Source organism: Theropithecus gelada, chromosome 8 (genome assembly GCF_003255815.1).
Source record: "Theropithecus gelada isolate Dixy chromosome 8, Tgel_1.0, whole genome shotgun sequence".
Classification (NCBI taxonomy): domain Eukaryota; kingdom Metazoa; phylum Chordata; class Mammalia; order Primates; family Cercopithecidae; genus Theropithecus; species Theropithecus gelada.
This window is the reverse complement of record NC_037676.1, coordinates 111,761,588-111,780,455: the sequence shown is the minus strand read 5'-3', so window position 1 is coordinate 111,780,455 and position 18,868 is coordinate 111,761,588. Positions and strand designations below refer to the sequence as shown.

General features: G+C 41.8%; 1 protein-coding gene across 17 annotated transcripts in view; it reads left to right on the top strand.

Moving 5' to 3' along the window:
- Positions 1–18,602, top strand: part of SYBU (syntabulin) — a 118,062-nt gene extending 99,460 nt beyond the window's left edge. For 16 of the 17 annotated variants that reach the window (XM_025394298.1, XM_025394297.1, XM_025394291.1 and 13 more), the window contains 4 exons: positions 6,123–6,225; positions 12,284–12,487; positions 14,606–14,755; positions 16,577–18,409. In XM_025394298.1, coding sequence (XP_025250083.1) covers positions 6,123–6,225; positions 12,284–12,487; positions 14,606–14,755; positions 16,577–17,684 — 1,565 coding nt within the window. In that variant the 3' untranslated portion in view covers positions 17,685–18,409. Of the gene's footprint in view, positions 1–6,122; positions 6,226–12,283; positions 12,488–14,605; positions 14,756–16,576 lie in introns of all 17 variants that reach the window. The other variant, XM_025394303.1, reaches the window with a different exon arrangement.
- The last annotated feature ends 266 nt before the right edge of the window (positions 18,603–18,868 follow it).

The window sequence follows — 18,868 nt, the reverse complement described above, 5'->3', positions numbered from 1 at the left end:
CTCTGACCCTCTTGGCCTCCTTAAGGCCTCCTCCCTTTCTTAGACCTTCCAAGCTACCTAACTCAGGAGACTAGGCCCTGCAAAGATGAGAACTAGAGTAAATCTACTCATATTTCCCTGGGACTTTCTTAAGGCAGAGTTCTAAACCACAAGAGACTCTAGAACTTTTTGGAGGCATCCATGGGGAGTCTCTTTTAGAATCAGGTTTTTTGAAGACACCCTATTGTACATACACACACACACACACACACACACACCCTGTTGTACACACACAGAAAGAGAATTAAAAAACAGAAACATGCTCTTTGCTGAACAATGGCAAAAGGAAAACCACCTTTTGTAAAAAGTAATTTAAAAATGTATGAGTAGGAAAAAGCATTTCCTATTATAGTTTTTTTTAAGAGATAGATGTAATCAAGACCTTTCTTGAGAAGCCTTCTTCTGGCCTTTGGGCCACTGTACCAGTAGTTTCAACTAAAATGGTACTATTGAGGGCTTGCTATATGTCCGGCATTGTTCTCATTTCTTTGCATGTGTCACCTGAATTTCCACAATCTTTTAGCAATACTTAATATTAATAACTTCATCCCTATTTTATAGATGAGGATGCTAAGGCAGAGAGAGGGTAAATTCATTCCTCAAAGCACCACAGAGAGCAAGTAGAGGAGCCAAGATTCAAACCCAGGTGTCTCAACTCCAGAACTCTCTTAATACTACATAATATGGTGTGACTACTCTTATTATAAAAAGATTTTCCTTAAAAAATTTACATTTTTAGAGGGAAAAAATGGATTGTTCATATGTCAGTGAACTCTTATATATATTTTATAATATGAATAATGTGCACATGGTTAGAGAAGCCAAATGGCTCAGAAAGATAATAAAATGAAAATAAGAGTCTCTTTATATCCACACTTTCCTGTTCCCAAGAGACACCGCTATTAACAGATCATTTTATACCTCAAGAAAAATGTTCTGTGCCTATAGCAGGTTACATATTATCTAAAGATTTATTTACAAAAAAAAAAAAAAAAGCATATTTGCAGTACCCACTTTTCTGCATCTTGTTTTTCTCATCTAATAACAGGTGTTTGATATCTTTTCACTTAGACACACCCAGGATCATGTCACTCCTTTTCACAATGGCGGAGTATTCTGTTAGGCTGTTGCTATACCACCTGATTTAATGGACAACTATTGATGGACAACTAGGTTGCCTTTTTGGGTCCTTATGTGCAGAATAAATTCCTAGCAGTACAGTTTTCCTTTTTATGCATGTAGTGTAGTTCACACTCTTACTCTGTTTTTACAAACCCTTAACAGGGCTGGTATTATCAGACTCTTTTGCCTATCAGATAGATGGAAAAAGTCTCCTTACTTTCATTTATATTTTTAGTGATGTTGATAGATTATATGGCTTTTCATGTGTATCAGTCATTTCTTTTTCTTTTTCTTTCATCTACCTATTATGTCCTTGGCCCATTTTTTTGTTAGGTTTTTTTACCCTAATTTTATGAGCTTTTGGTAAATTAAGGAGATTAACTTTTTATCATGTGTTATAAATATTTTTTCAGTGTATCTATTTGGCTTTGACCTTGCTATTTTCCCATAAGCAGTTTTATAAGTTTGAACTTCTCTTCTTTTGTGTTTAGCTGTTTGTGTGTGTGTATGTGTGTGTATGATTTTAAGTATATGGCAGTTCCATCAATTGAGCATCAATCAGAATGAAGAAAACTATTTTCTGAAACTACGATATAAATGGAAATTACATTTACAATTTTTCAAGAATATTTTTATTCTCAAATTTTAAAAAACCTGTATATGTATCTTATCAATGTATTGATCATTTAACTAAATATTCCCTTTCTGAGATAAATACCTATACAGGGTTTAGGAAAGTAATTTTGCAAAAACTAAAACAAAAACCCTGTTTAGGCTGTGAAGCATTTCTTGGATTCCTTGGCTGGGCCCCCCAAGCCTTAGCAGCTAAGAGTCAGTTCTACTGAATGTACTTTAGAGCAGCTTCTTTTAATAGTATCTTTTATAATTGCATGTGTCCACTGCTTCTGCTGCTCCTTAATAGCTGTGCTTGGCTTCAGTGAAAATGGTTCCTCTCTCCTCCCTGGAGACCTGTAAATTTAAAAATCTGTGTATTTTGGGGGGATGGGTGGAGAAGGAGGATGGGAGAGAAGGGGTGGGAACTAGGTGGGGTTTTTTAATTTAATTTAATTTTTTTTACTGCCTCTATTTGAGGTGGTCCAACCTGAATTAATGTGATAGCTTTGCAGTGATAAAGGATAAGAGAGGGTTTGGGGTTACTTAAATCAGTGTTTTAGAATGGCTTAATACCGCTTAGTAGATCTCAGGATTGCTCTATACTGTGGTGTTCTGATGTATGAGGACTGCTCCATATCTTGAAAACAGGAAAAATTAATAATGTCCTAAGAGACCAGATTACAGGCAGTGCTTTAAAAATAAGTCAGTTAGCTATCGGTTTGGGCACGTATTCTTTTTGTTTTCATTTTTTTCTTCCTTTTCTAATTCCCTGGCGTTAGCATACATGCACAGAACGCTTAATTATCCTAACGTTATAAATAAAAGGAATATCTCTCAAAACAGTTCAGCAGTGCTATGAAACAAAAACCTGCCAGAACTTCTGGAGGTCACTGGGCATAGCTTCTTTAGAGTTGGAAAAATGCCTTCTGCAGCAGGATGCTTAGTCACTAAATGTTTGGCATCAGAGCATTATCTTAAAGGTCATCAAATTCATCCTGTCTGTTCAGTCCTGGAATAACACTCCACTAACCTGGCAGCTGATCGAAAACAATATTGATGAGGAACAAAGACTGTTAATGAGGATGACATTCATTGTTTCCAAGAAACCCATGAAGCAGGCGCTATGAGTATCATCTTTGTTTAACCAATTAGGAAACTGGGACACAAAGAAGTGAAGTAACTTGGCTAAAACTTTCCACCTAATACGGGTTAGGGGCAGGCTTTGAATCCAGGCTGCCTAGCTGAGGTCCTATGTTTTTTCTTTTTGTTTGTTTGTTTTTGTTTTGTTTTGTTTTTTGAGATGGAGTCTTGCTCTGTCACCCAGGCTGGAGTGCAGTGGCATCATCTTGGCTCACTGTAACCTCGGACTCCCTGGTTCAAGTGATTCTCCTGCCTCAGCTTCCCAAGTAGCTAGGATTACAGGCGCTCACCACCACCCAGCTAATTTTTGTATTTTTAGTAGAAACGAGGTTTTGCCAGCCTGGGTGACAGAGCGAGACTCCGTCTCAAAAAAAAAAAAAAAAAAAGACACGAGGTTTCGCCATGTTGGCCAGGCTGGTTTCGATCTCCTGACCTCAGGTGATCCGCCCACCTTGGCCTCCCAAAGTGCTGGGATTGCAAGCGTAAGCCACCATGCCCAGTCGAGGTTTTATGTTTTTAGGTTAGGTACTCTGTGCATGATTTTAATAACCCAAAAGAGCACTGAAAACAATATATTAGTTGCATACACTGTTTAAAGGAAATGAATAAAGAATGCCTCTCCTTCCTTGTATCTTTGTTGCCAGCTAATAGATAAATGGGGGTGCGGTGATTAGGTCTCCAGCTTTTCTCTTAGTTATTTTGCTTAGTATTGAAGGAAGTATATCAGATAATGTATTACATTTAGCTTTCCTGTGTATCCTTTAAAAAGTGTTCACTGATTTTTACACTGCATTAACCAGTTTGTGTTTTTTAAATTCATAAACTGAAATAGTTGTGAAGTAGTATATTCATTTTTCACTATCGTGCTATTCAAATAGTCCTGAATACAGCTGCAGGGACCCGATTGTGCCTTCTAATTTCTTTCAGATGTACAGAAAGTAAGAGAGGAAAGTGCTGAAACAAAGTGACCTTAGGCCCTGCAAATACATAAAAGTCAATATATTGAGTTCCAGTAGCAATAAAATGTAGAACAAAGTTGTCCTTTTAGTTCACAGAACGTAATTACCACAGATCAGAAGCACCATGGGGTAACAATGGATTTTCCACAATTATCTGTTCCTGTTCTAGAATTTCTGCTTTTAGGCAAGCAGTTCAATTATAATTGATGGACTTTTGTGAAAGGAATGAAAGCTGAGTGTTTCAGAGGAATAATTGCACATTAGAAAATAATATCTTAACCTGATGGCTGTAACCACAGGATCTACTTTTGAAAATTGCCTACCTTTATCATTGGATAACAAACGTGATAATTTACTAGCAAACAAAGCTGGCTGAGTTAGGCTGTCAGGAATCTCATGTTGCTGGACTCCATTACCAATCATGAATCCTTGAGATTGAACTACTACAGTTTAACCAGTGCATTCCTTAGAGTCAACTGATGAAGTTTGGGAAGCTTCTAGGAGCTCATTACATCATTAGACAAAATCCAGAAGGAATAGCTGGTCTCAGTTCTGATAAACTGCCATGCTAATCTTCCCAGAATTCTGCTGGGAGCCAGGAGTCACTGCTGTCATCTGGCTAATGGGTCATTCTTGGTCTCTTTCCTAGAGACCTGGACTTCCTAGAGGCTGGGGTTCCTGAGAGCTCCTGGAAACCAGGGAAAGGATGTTTTTTTTTCTCTCTACCTTGTGATTACCTACCTTCCTCTCTAGCAAAACTAATAAAGCCCATCAGAGAGCGAAATCTGTTCCCCAGCAGGCCAAAGTCTGGCCACATCTTGTACCTGTGGTTCGTGTTGGCCTGTTAGGGAGATGGTAATGTATAGTTTCTCTAAGAACTTCTCCTGTTCCGCTGCTTCTTCCTACTGCCTTTCTGAGGATAAAGCATAGTATGGGAGAAGTAGTATGAAGATTTGGTCGTGGACAGAATTTATCACCTACAAGCTTCAGGCAAATCAGCTTCAGTTTTCTCAATAGTAAAACAGTGAGATTAATGTCTATTTTACAAAGATGTCAAGAATAAATAATATATAGCATAGAAAGCATCGCGAATAGGGCCTGAGACCTAGTAAACATTCAATAAATAGTCATTATTATGATAATTATTGTTCACTGCTTGTTAGAAAATCAAGGATTTAGGCTATTCATATTTTCTTCAGCCCAGAAATGTGAGCTGGCTCTGGGTTCTAAACCAGAAGAGGCACAAATTGTGTTGTAGGAGTTGAGCAACAAGGTCAGATTAAACTGTATACCTAGACTTATTTTTCAAAAGCACATGGTACTTCACGTTTTTAAAAAATTCTTTTTCTTCTTCTCATTGTTCTAGCTTGCCTCTTCCACATCCTTTCACTTCCCCAGGCAGTGTATGAGAATGTTTCCATTATCACTCTTTTAGAACTACATATTTTTGTTAGGATTAATTTATATAAATTATTTTACTGCACAGCATGTTTCTATTATAATTACACACCCAACTGTAGTCTGTACTCAACATATCATGTGATCTTTGCAAACTAATGAACATCCCTACCTGTAATCCCACTCTGAAGCTAAAATTCCAAGTTTCAGTGGAATTTACAGGTTCTATCACTGTTAAATTTCTGCTTTTCTGTTAAGGATCTATTCCTTAAAGAAAAACCAAAACTGCAGTCAGAGAAAGTCAGTTCTCAGATAGTGCCAGTGCAGGCAGTCTGGGAGCCCAGGCTTTGCTCTTTCCTGACTGCCTTTCACTGGTTAACTGTCTCCAAACCTAACGTGCCAAATTGAAGTATGACTAGCTGACTACAGAAACCCAAAGATAAACTCTCTTGGAAAAACTGCTCTTGGACTGATCAGTATTTACTTTTTCTTTTTCTTTTGCTTGAAGTAGGGTGAGCCCGTTGTTGTGGAGTGAGAGCCTCACACACGGGAGAACAGTGCATTTCTTGACTCGCTTGGGTCACTGTTGACAGTGTCTGCAGGAAGACCGGCCTCTATATGAAACCAGCCTTACTGTGCATCTTAGCTGTATTTATGAAATGATGTCCTTGTGCTGGGCCTTCTCTTGACTGCTTTGAGGAAAACTCTGTGAGCCTGGAAACTCTGGAATCTTGGCACTTGCCAATAGTGTGCAAATGCAGGGAGCAGGGACCTGGAAGGCAGGGAACTGGCCAGCGTGTTCTCCGGTTTCCTTTCCCTCACGCTTCTCTCTCCCCTGTTGTTTTTCAGGTAGTGAAGCTGATTTTAGCTCCTCGAGCAGCACAGGCAGCATTTCCGCTCCTGAGGTCCATATGTCGACTGCGGGGAGCAAGCGGTCTTCTTCTTCACGCAAGTAGGCACCGTCCCCTACTCTGTAATTAATATGCTTTACACAGGTGACTCACCTGCACCTATGCGTCTGTAGAACTACCCGGATTACTGTTCGTTCATATTTTATTATTCAGTTAGGCTTTTTGTTTTGTTTTCTTACAGTGATTTTTAAATTGGTAGTTTTTCCTACCTTGCCTACTGTGGTCACATGGCTCACCTGTGTTTAGCCATCCATGGCTGTCTCCCATCCAACCTTTGACTCTATGCTCACTCCTCTTTCTGTCCCTTCTCTCTTTCCCTCACTCACCTGTGTACTCATCTGCATAGGAAGCTAGTGCTCTCCCACTTCCCTCCCAACCCCCTCTCTGTGAATCTATGAGTCTCTTAGCTGTGAAGCCTCTGACTTCACCCTTTTTTTCCTCTAGCTGGGCTTCCATTTTTAACCTCTGTGAAGGAAGCAGCTACTCCCTGACCACTCGCAACATTTACCTGGGGAAGGAGTGAAGAAAGTGTAGTAAAGTTCATAGGCATGGTGGCCACCCCATATAGCACACTAGCTGGGTGTGTGGGCTCTGAAGCCAGGCTGCCTTGGCTCAAATGCCAGCACCAACTCCAGGCAGTGTGGCTCTGAGCAAGTTGTTTAACCGTTCCATGCCTCGTTTGCCTCATCTGTGAAATAGCCCTACCCACCTCAGAGCGTTTATTGTTAGGATTAAATAAGTTAATAAAAGTAAAATGCTGAGTCAGAGCATGGAGCATAGCAAACATCAACCAATGCTCTCCATTGATATTATTTGAATTGGTGGAGAGGACTATGAGAACACGGGAGCCACTATTCACATTCAGTGGGAGGGATTGCAAGCCCCAGGATTCTGTGCTTGCCACCAGTGGCTTTGTTTATTCGTTTAACAATTATTTATTGAGCATCTACTATGAGGAAACAAAACTCCACAAAATTATATTCATTGTAGTAGGACAAGAAGGACAATAAATTGAAAAATAATATAATTATTTAAAAAACACTCAGGGGAAGGAGATAGAGAGTAATGTGGTTTGTGATATATTTTAGCTTGGCAGGTCCTAGGATACCTCAGTGATGAACTGAGCTCTGAGGAGAGACTTAAAGGAAGCTATGGAGGGAGCCACGGAACATGAGGGGACCTGGCTTCTGACTTTGTCACGTCACTTGATTCTCCTGGGCCATGGTGTCCAAAAGACAGTTGGACTGTGTGACTTTTTAAGGTTTCTTCCTGGAGAAAATCTAGTTTCCAAAAGCCTACCTTTCCAGGACTCAGCAAGCAAATATGTTCTATTTCTCTTGAGTGAGCCGAAGATTTAGCTGATGTTTATAAGGTGACCTGAGACCCCCCAGGGCACAGTTTTATCATTAAAAATACAGCTGAAGCCAGACAAACTTGTAATGAAAGAGTGAAGTCCACAGTAAAAAAGCACAATTGCTCTATCCCCAGCCCCACCCACCACCCCCATTGTGGCAATAAAGTGCCTCTGGGATTATAGGACATGAATGTAAGCATTCTGTGTACATCAGATGTGGCTTGCTCTGAGAACAAGCCATTTATACAACCCATCCAAGAAATTATGACATACACCTGGAACAAAGTATCAAACAATATAGAAAGGCTAAAAGAAAAAAGGAAGGCCTGTAGATGAAGCCAATTTAAATGTTTCAAAGGAATTTGTATTTGTGGTTAAATTCCAAGGTTGTGTCAATAATACAGAGTGACTAAGAGAAAATATTCTAGTCTAGAATTCATGCTTTCTTTAAGTGATCAAAATTTGATATGTTGAACATAAAATAGCCAAATATAATTATATGCAAATCAGATGAATGCTTATATTAGTAGCCGTTATAGCCAAGCAATAATAGACTTCAAAGGTTTAACAAAAATTAATAGATGGAAAATTGAAAAATGGCAGTGTTCTATCTATTATCCTCAGTTTTTAAAAATCTCGGCCAGGTGCAGTGGCTCGCACCTATAATCCCAGTGCTTTTAGGAGGCCGAGGCAGGTGGATCAATTGAGTTCAGGAGTTCAAGACCAGCCTGGCCAATATGGTGAAACCCTGTCTCTACTAAAAATACAAAAAAAAAAAAAAAAAAAAAAAAAAATTAGCCGGGCATGTAGGTTGGTGCCTGTTATCCCAGCTACTCGGAAGGTTGAGGCAGGAGAATTGCTTGAACCTGACAGGCAGAGGTTGTAGTGAGCCAAGATAGCACCACTGCACTCTAGTCCTGGGCAACAGAGCAAGCCTTTGTTTCAAATAAATAAATAAATAAAGTAAATAAATAAAAGAATCTCACCGAGGCACAGAGTACCATTGGTAGATTTTGGTCATGGACTATCTCAGGCATTTCACATAAATTTTGTGTTCCGGAGGGCCATGCATGGGTGGGCAGCTCCTCAAGAGTAGCCGGCTATGCCTGCCAAACTCTAGTAGTTTGTGATCCTTTCAATTGGCTGCTTCCCCATGTAGAGAATGAATTTTCTCTGTGGAGAATTAGCTCCCTGAAGGAAGGCTAACAGGAAGATTGGTCAGTCGTTGGGAAATGAGAGGAATAGGTGGAGTTGGTGAGAATATTTTTGACAAGTTATTTTTAAAACAAAATTTTAAAGGCGTACAGATTATCTTGTCTCATAGAAGGGCAACTCTGCTGATATTGCTAAGGAATTGTCTTTCTTAACTAAAACACGAATCTGTTTGGAAGATAAAAATGAGACAGAAAAAGAAAACCCTTGGGATTTGGAGTCAGACAGACCTGGGATTGAGGTTAACCTCCATTATTTATCAGGTGTATGACCCCAAGCCTCAGTTTCCTGTTTTGGGATGTGGGATAATAATAGCATCTTACCTCACTGCGTTAAATGAGATGATATATGTGAGTGCTTGACATGATGCCCAGAACTCAGTGAAAGCGTTGGTAAAAGGTGGTTTTTGTCAGTAGGGGTGAAAGTAATACTAAGAGACGTGGTACTGTTGCTGTTGCTGCTGCTACTGGTGGTGGTGGTTATGGTGGTAATCGTGGTGGTGGTGATTATATTAGTCTGCTAGGGCTGCATAACCCAGCACCATAGACTGGATGGCCTAAACAACAGAAATGTATTTACTCACAGTTCTGGAAATGGGAAGTCTGACACCAAGATGTCTGTTGGCTTCTTCTGAGGCTCCTCTCCTTGGCTTGTAGTGGCCATCTTCTCCCTGTGTCTCTACATCATCTTCCTTCTGTTTATGTCTGTTCAAATTCCTTCTTTGTATAAGGACACCAGTTAAACTGGATTAGGGTCCACTCTAACTGCCTCATTTTAACTTAGTCACTTTTTAAAAGCCCCGTTATTCTGTGGTACTGGGAGTTAGGGCTTCAACATACCAATTTGCAGGGGGTGACACGGTTCAACCCTAGATCATGGTGATGATGGTGGTGATGATGCTGGTGATAACAATGATATTACCTGAAGTCCAGAGCCATGGTCAGGGAATCGAAATTCACCTGAGTCACTCATGAGGTTTCTTCTACACTCCTCTGTCTCTGACCTTCTAGTTACATATTCAGGTTTGTAGAAGGGTTCAAGGTCAGCAGAATTTTCTCTCCTTTTTGTGGACTGTGTTTTTCTTGTCCACCAGACCAAAGGATCTGGGATGGGCTGAAGAGAACAGCATTGGGTTTGCCGGTTCATGGCCATGACAAACGTGGAATCTCAGTGTCTCCTTTGAAAATGTTTCCTATCAATGCCTATAATGAGTTTGCACCTATATATGTTAGCATTTGAACTACTAAATGAAGAGAACTGATATTTTTAAGCATGTTGCTTCTTTTTAAAAAGTTAGCTCTTACAAGCTGTCTGATAATTTATTTCCTGATCAATATTCAGAAAGCACCCGAAACAGTGCTAGGGTCACAGAAGGTCCTCAGTGGCAGTTAACTCGTAATAAAATTCCCCAGGTCAAAATATGGGACAGCTCTTTACATTCCCGCCTAACATGTAATAGCTAATCGTCCATATTTCTCATAATCAGATTAAGAAATAGTCTGGTTGATGCCAGACTTAGAATTGAAACATAGAAAAGAAAATGCACACCAGGGTACATGTTCCTTTCAGCTACTCATGAAGTTCTTTCTACTATGGGCTGCTGAAGTTGGTTTTGTCACAAAGCCATCAGCCCATCTGTTCCATATAAAGTGTCCTCACGAAGAGAAGAGCGGCATTCATTTGGATGATTTCAAAAGGAAAGAACTTTAACTTTAGAACTGGGTTACGTTTTATTTATGTATGGTTTGCAAGGTTGACAGCCAGTTGAAATTATATTTGATTGTAAATAAGTAATCATGGTTTCGAAGCCAAGTATACCCACACGCACACTTGCATTCACATTTACACACATTTCTCATTAAGATGTCAGTTGGATACAGCTGTAATTAAAATTGCAAAGAAAGGATTGTCAGAAAGCAGTACTACTATATGAAAGCTATCTTGTTTTCTCTCTTTTTTTTTTTGCCATCAAGTAATATTCCTGACATAGAATTTTTATCCTGTTTAAGTAATTTCAACATTCTCAAGATGCTTCCTTACACTAGTGGGTGTCAAATCTCTGTAACAGGATTAACGGTGAAGTTTGAACAAGTTTATCATCTAATAATACTCTACAGTTGAGTCACCCTTAATAGCTTGTGGAATGTACTCACATGCATTCTTTGATTTGATTTTCACATCAATTCTGTGAGGAAGGTAGGAAAGGTGTGTGTGTGTGGGTGTGTGTGTGTGTGTTTTGATCTCCATGTTAAGTGGCTTACTTGCCTAAGTTCCTACTAAGTGGCAGTGCCAGTGACTCACACCTGGTTTATTTATTTAGCAGTCCTTTAGGGAACACTTACCATGTATCAAAAATAGGAGGGTAGAAAGAACAGGCTGTTCCTGCCCTCAAGGATGCCCTAGGCTAGCAGGAAGGACAAATAAGTATGCAGTTGTGATGCCATGTGATAAGTCCAATGGTAGAAATTTGCACAGAGTTTTAGAGAGCATTAAGGAGTGCCCCTACACTGGCCTAGGAAAGGAAGAATATAGAGAAGGCTCTTTAGAGTAGGTTCCCATCAGTCTCAAAGTAGGAAATATCCTGGTATCCAGGGGCTTAGGGAAGGGAGCAAGAGAACATTCTAAGCAGAGGAGATTATGAGTTCAAAAACCTAAGGATGGTCAAGCATGGATCCTTCAGGAAACTGTAAGTCATTTGGAATGCTGTAGTACAGAGGGAGGAGGGAGGAGTGGTGGAGCATGGGGTTGGGTGGAGTGGTGGGATTAGACCTTGTGAACCATCTTAAGGAGGCTGGCCTTTGTTCTGGGGGCAGTGGGGAACCATGGCAAGGCTTTGAGGAGGACATTGAATCAGACTCCGTTTTGAAAGGCCACTCCAGCCACAAGCCAACCTTCTACTGGAGGGAGCAAAGCAAGAGGCAGGAGAACCAAGATGGGGCTGTTACAGTATTTCAGCAGTTAAATGACAAAGGTTGTCTTAAGTCATTGGGGCTAGAAAGAAATGAAAAAACAATTTAAGTGATCAAAATTACCGATGATGCATTTATGCGTGCTGTTTATCTGCCCTGTTTTCTCCTCCTCCTTTATGTGCTACCACCTTCCCCCATCCTCCAAATGAGCCACATTAATTTTCTTACCCTGACGTGAACCAAACGCAAATATTTCTAAACTGAAACAGGTGGACTAGAACAAAAACCACATCTTGAAAACAGTGTCCAAAATAAACCTGAGCTAAATCAATATTCTACATTGTGTATGTTCTTAGCAGGCTATTGGGTGTAATCCAAAATAAGCTTTATGGCCAGAAACTATTTGAAAGAACAACAGAGGGAGAGGTTGCTTGTGCTGATGACACAAGGCGAGAAAATACCAGGCAGGTGGGAAGAAGGCCGCTCCGAAGGAAAGTCTACACAAATAATTGTATTGCCCCTTTCAACTCCATAAATTGGATTTCCTTAGATTTAGGGAGTAAGACATTAGCCCTTGGGCATCTGTAGCCCCAAGGATTTTAACATTTTTCATGCTTTTCCCAGTCGAGGTCCTCATGGGCGGAGTAATGGAGCTTCGTCACACAAGCCTGGCAGCAGCCCATCATCCCCGCGGGAAAAGGACCTTCTGTCCATGCTGTGCAGGAATCAGCTGAGCCCTGTCAATATCCATCCCAGTTATGCACCTTCTTCCCCAAGCAGTAGCAATTCAGGCTCCTACAAAGGAAGCGACTGTAGCCCCATCATGAGGTGAGTCCTGCTTAATTCATGCATCTTAGTTTGTCCTACTTGGTAAGATTTTCTTTTAAAAAGAAAATAAGGGTGGCCGGGCGCGGTGGCTCAAGCCTGTAATCCCAGCACTTTGGGAGGCCGAGATGGGCGGATCACGAGGTCAGGAGATCGAGACCATCCTGGCTAACACGGTGAAACCCCGTCTCTACTAAGAAATACAAAAAATAGCCGGGCGAGGTGGCGGGCGCCTGTAGTCCCAGCTACTCGGGAGGCTGAGGCCGGAGAATGGCGTGAACCCGGGAGGCGGAGCTTGCAGTGAGCTGAGATCCGGCCACTGCACTCCAGCCTGGGCTACAGAGCGAGACTCCGTCTCAAAAAAAAAAAAAAAAAAAAAAAAAAAAAAAAAAAAAAAAAAAAAAGAAAATAAGGGTTATACAACTGTTGATCCCTTTGCCTGATTCTACAACAAGACACTGCACTTTTCTTTCTGACATTTGGCTGATTCTTCAAGGGCTGCTGCAGAAAGAGCACAAGCCACAATTTCTAACAAGGCGCAGCAATCTAAGCAGTTCCTGGATAGGGAGAGAAAATGCCACAGAAGCAGCAGGAGGCTGAGGCAGAAGAATTGCTTGAACCTGGGAGGCAGAGGTTCCAGTGAACCAAGATCACGCCACTGAACTGCAGCCTGGGCAACAGAGCAAGACTCCATCTCAAACAAACAAACAAACAAAAACAACTTAAGATGATTCTGTAGGCACCTGTTGCTACAGGGGTGTGTGAAAGGTGGGGAGGGGTCCAACTCAGTCTGGAGCGATCCGGGGAGGCCTCCCTGAGAAAGTGAAGTGGAATTGAGGTCTGAAGAGCAAGCAAGAAGTTAATTCATATGAGGTTGTAGGGAGTGTGGAGCAGAAAGAAGGAACTGCATTTCCAAAGAGGCCATGACAGGAGGACTGGACGGTGGGCATGGACACAGGTCATCTTGGAGGCAGGCAGGTGCCCAGGGAGCTGGCAGCACGGTGGCTGGGACTGGGTCCAGAGTCAGGGAAGGAGCTGGCCGCCTTCCTCCTTCAGCCTTCTTCCTGCTGGGCATCCCTATTCTCATCAATCAGCTCTCTTACAGCAGAGATGCCCAGCTCCCAGCCAGGCCTGAGAGGGGCCAAGATTCCAGCAAGGGCTGTTTTGTAAAACATTGAGCCTCTCTTACAAAACACACTGGGGAGAGTTAAGTAGAGGAAGAAACTTCTCCCCTTCAGAAGAAGGACCTTTCCATTTCCTCCAAACTGGCATACTCACAGCAGGGATTGATTTTAGAACAACTTGCATTCAGCAAATAGCCATCAGGATCTTTAGGCAGTGGCACACTGTGCGGAAAGTTAGGTCATCTTGCTTGCTTCCTTCTCTTCTGCCCAGGCCCATCCCCTGACCCTCGCCCATTGTGCTGCCTGTTACTCTGAACTGACAGCTCAGGCATCTGGACAATGGTGCATTATTTTGTATGAGAACATTCCTAAGCCATAGAAAATTCTCCTCCTCCACTGTCCCTATTCTCTCCATAAGTACACCAATACCGCCTTCAATCTTCAAAGTAATTAACAGTCTTAAGATCTGCAGTTCTATTACAGCTCACCTTCTGAAGTGACGTCAGCCATTATTGAGGCTTAAGACCCCAGCACATAGCTGCCATTCCTTCTCAAGCTGTTAGCTGTGTCTGGGTCAATGTGGGTAGCTATAACAAAGTACCCTAGACGTTGGTCCATATCTTTCGAGAACCATGGGCTACATACTGTAGGGTTAGGTCTGAGATCAGGGTGCCAGCAAGGTATGGTTCTGGGGAGGGCTGTCTTCTGGGCTGCAGACTGCTCACCTCTTAGTGTAACCTCACAGGGTGTAAAAAGAAAGCTAGAAAGCTCTCTGGGGTTCCTTTTGTAAGAGCACTAATCCCATTTATGAAGGCTCCACCCTTATGAGCTAATTCCCAAAGTCCTCACTACCTAATACCATCATATTGGGGTAAGAATTTCAACATAGGAATTCTGTAGGGACACAAACATTCAGCTGATAACACTCTGTGTTACTCTTCTTTTTATAGAAAAGGAAATGGCAAAAAGTAACATTTCATTACTTGGATTGTTTCAGGCGTTCCGGAAGGTACATGTCTTGCGGTGAAAATCATGGTGTCAGACCCCCAAACCCAGAGCAGTATTTGACTCCTCTGCAGCAGAAAGAGGTTACAGTGAGACACCTCAAAACCAAGCTGAAGGAATCTGAGCGCCGACTCCATGAAAGGTGAATCTGCCTTCCTTGCACAGTGGGGTGTAGGACAGTTTCTTTCTCCATAAAATGAAACATGAACCCAAACTATAGAAAGATAGAAAAGAAAAAATGATTGTATTCAATTTTTGTCAAATGTTTAAATCAGCCTCTGAAAAGAGCCATTTCATAATTCTGTGTGATTTGGCTGTTCCAGGAGTTCAGGGAGACCCGTCGGTTAGAGGGGATCCTTTTTGTTGTTGTTGTTTTGCAGTGTATACAGCTTTGATGTGAAATAGTCGGGTGTGTGCATTACTATTTTTAAATGGCAAAAACACGTGAGCGAACAATCCCATACTTCCAGCAGAATGGGTCACACACCGTGGACCAATTAAGCCCTGTTTATATCCGTGCACGAATGGATATCTGTGTGCATTGTAATTCCTGCATGCTATTTTTGTGCTGAAGGAAGGGGCTCATTGTTCTTGGCCAAGTGTTAGGGTTGGAAAAAAAAAAAAAAAAGCCCATGCTTAAGAGATCTTATCTGAGGGAGAAGACTTTTGACATCTGGGCAGCAGGCCAGTTTTTCTGCTTGATGGTTTTCCCCTGGAACATTTTGGAACAGACCAGGAAAGCTCTGACCAGGGTAGCTGTGAGCTCAGGGTGAGGGTGGCATTTGCATTCTCTAAGAGTCTGGGCTACCTGATCAGCCCAAACCTGCTCTGCTGCTGCCACAAAGAAATAGAGAAAACTCAATGACCTTGGTTGCTAAAACTGTGGGTAGATAAGGGCGCAGACTGTGAGGAAGGGACATTTTTCATCTTCCGAATTAATCTGGGTCATCATCTGTCTGAAATAGACTTGAGACCCAAACTCTCCTCTGGGGTGAGTCAGACCTTAAGTCTGGAAGTGTTTGGTCTGTGATTTGCCCAGTCCGTCGGAGGATTGGAGCACTCAAGGGAGGAAGGAATAGGAATGCAGTAAAACTTGGGAAAATATTCTAGCCTAAACTTAAATGAACAATATTGATGTCTCTTCATATATATGAGGATCCTGACTATCCTATCTTCATATCCACTGAGAATGTAAGGACTGACTATGAAAAAATTATATGTAAGAAAGAATTTATATGCAAAGATCTTGAAGTAGGGTTGTCCTGTGAAGGATCTAAAAAGTAGGATCGCTTCTCCTTAGTGTAGGATGAATTCAATATTATCCCATCTGAGAGGAGATAGAATAAGCAGCTTGTCAACATGTAAAGTCCCTGCCATGTGTAGCATTTTATGATTTCAAAAATGTTTATCATTGGAATATCATCCGAACAATTTAGCAAGGCTAAAACTTATCAGTCTACCTTCTGTCTTTGATAGGTAATTAAAAGTGAACTGGCCTTTTCTTCCACAAACTATAGACATTTGGAAAGAGTAGGCTATGGAGATAGAAACACGCTAACAGATGCTAAGATGTTCTAATAATAACATTTTAAGTATTAAGGATTGAGTAGATGATAAGACTTGTAACAGTGCAATATCTGACTCATAATGGGTACTCAAAAAAATTGTGGTAGCTATTTTGATTCTGATTCTGATTACTATTATTACTTTAGCCATTCTACAATTAAAGAGAAAGTTCATGGCTAATCTCTGCCAAAGAGAAAATGTACTGTTTCTTTAAGTTTAGGCTGGAGTGTTTTCTCAAGTTTTCTGTGTTCTCTTGAGTTCCCTGCATTCAAAACTGATTTCACATCTGTATTTCAAGTGGAAGAGTATGAGTTCTTGGCTCTGTGCCAGAACTGCCTGTTGCCCAGTTCAAAGTTATTTTATTTTTTTATTAACCATGCTTGTCTTGGCACTCTAGGGAAAGTGAAATCGTGGAGCTTAAGTCCCAGCTGGCCCGCATGCGAGAGGACTGGATTGAGGAGGAGTGCCACCGGGTAGAGGCCCAGTTGGCACTCAAAGAAGCCAGGAAAGAGATTAAACAGCTCAAACAGGTCATCGAAACCATGCGGAGCAGCTTGGCTGATAAAGATAAAGGCATTCAGAAATATTTTGTGGACATAAACATCCAAAACAAGAAGTTGGAGTCTCTCCTTCAGAGCATGGAGATGGCACACAGTGGCTCTCTGAGGGACGAACTGTGCCTAGATTTTCCATGTGATTCCCCAGAGAAGAGTTTAACCCTCAACCCCCCTCTTGACACAATGGCAGATGGGTTATCTCTGGAAGAGCAGGTTGCTGGGGAAGGGGTTGACAGGGAGCTACTGGTGGGAGATAGCATAGCCGATGGCACAGATTTGTTTGATGAGATGGTAACAGCCACCACCACAGAATCTGGTGACCTGGAGCTTGTGCATTCCACCCCTGGGGCTAATGTCCTGGAGCTGCTGCCCATGGTCATGGGTCTGGAGGAGGGCAGTGTGGTGGTGGAGCGAGCCGTACAGACCGACGTGGTGCCCTACAGCCCCGCCATCTCGGAGCTCATTCAGAATGTGCTGCAGAAGCTCCAGGACCCCTGTCCCTCGAGCTTGGCGTCCCCTGATGAGTCTGAACCAGACTCGATGGAGAGCTTCCCAGAGTCCCTCTCTGCCTTAGTGGTTGATTTAACTCCAAGAAATCCAAACTCAGCCATCCTTTTGTCTCCCGTGGAGACCCCGTCCGCCAATGTGGATGCAGAAGTCCATGCAAACCGCCTCATGAGAGAGCTGGATTTTGCAGCCTGCGTGGAAGAGAGGTTGGATGGTGTCATCCCACTGGCTCGCGGGGGCGTCGTGAGGCAGTACTGGAGCAGCAGCTTCCTGGTGGATCTCCTGGCTGTGGCTGCCCCCGTGGTCCCCACGGTTCTGTGGGCATTCAGTACTCAGAGAGGGGGAACGGATCCTGTCTATAACATCGGGGCCTTGCTCAGGGGCTGTTGCGTGGTTGCCCTGCATTCGCTCCGCCGCACCGCCTTCCATATCAAAACCTAAATAGAAGTTGTTGTTACTGTGTGCCAATGTGTCCCATGTGGGTTGTGCCAGGTAGAGAAACAGGAGGTCGATCTGTGACGGTTTCTATTCTGTCGTTTTGCTCCTCGGTATTTGATTTGCACTATATTTAGTTGAAGCCTGTTCACTGTTTAAAACCGGAGGTATCTTCAAAGGCATGGAGACCTGGTTCTAGTAAATGTCCCACCAGTGCGGTATAGAAAGCATGCTCATGACCCTGCCGTGTCGTCTGAGGTACCCGTTCTTATCCTAGTGGTTCAGGAAGAGAAAATGCAGTTTGCACTTTCAAGACAGCTTCTCTAAGGCTGGCATGTTATCTCCTTGCTTTGCTTTGTGCCGTTTTAAAATGTGTAATCGTTCCAGCATTCCAATGGTCTTGTGCATAGCAGGGGACTGTAACCAAAAATAAACATGTATTTGTGTAATTGGTTTGAAGAAGTCTTGAATAGCTCTTTAGTGTCTTACTTGGGGTTGATAAGATTTGAGTGTCTGCAATTTTTTACTAAATGTAGCTACAAAGTCTTAAATGGCTTGTTTGTTCTTAAAGTGTTAATTGATGAAACTGTGCATAAGTTTACAATGTACTAACTTATTTTGCTTATTATATATAGTGTTTTGTTGGAAATTGTAACCACACACTTCAGCATGATGAAAATAAAGATTAGTGTTTCCATTTAAATAAATGTTTTATCCTCCTATAACACAATTATCTCTGTGATTTTACTTCTATGTATAAGAAAGACAATGAATAGCAGATCTAACATCTTTATCAATAGGGGTCTGTAAAAATTGAATTAAATTAGAAAGAGGGAAAAAGAGTTATTAAGTAAAGGTGAAGATTTCCTACCCTTACTTAAAAAGCATCATTTCTGAGTACAAGTAACTTTGTTTACTTTTAAATTGCCCATACGCTAGTTTGTCTACATGTTTATGCAGTAAGTACATCTTGAGTGTTTTCATGAACGTTGGGTTGATTTAAGCATGCTAGGTGTTCAGGAGAGGGAGAATATGGTAGTGACATACAGCTTCCTTCCCCAGAATGATAGGATGAGGGTGGGTGGCTGGGAAGGGATGAGAAGGTATTGGATCTATGTTCATCTAGTGCTTACACCAAAATTTTGAGATTAGTATTTTATACACATAAGAGAGCTAAGCCTCAAAGAGGA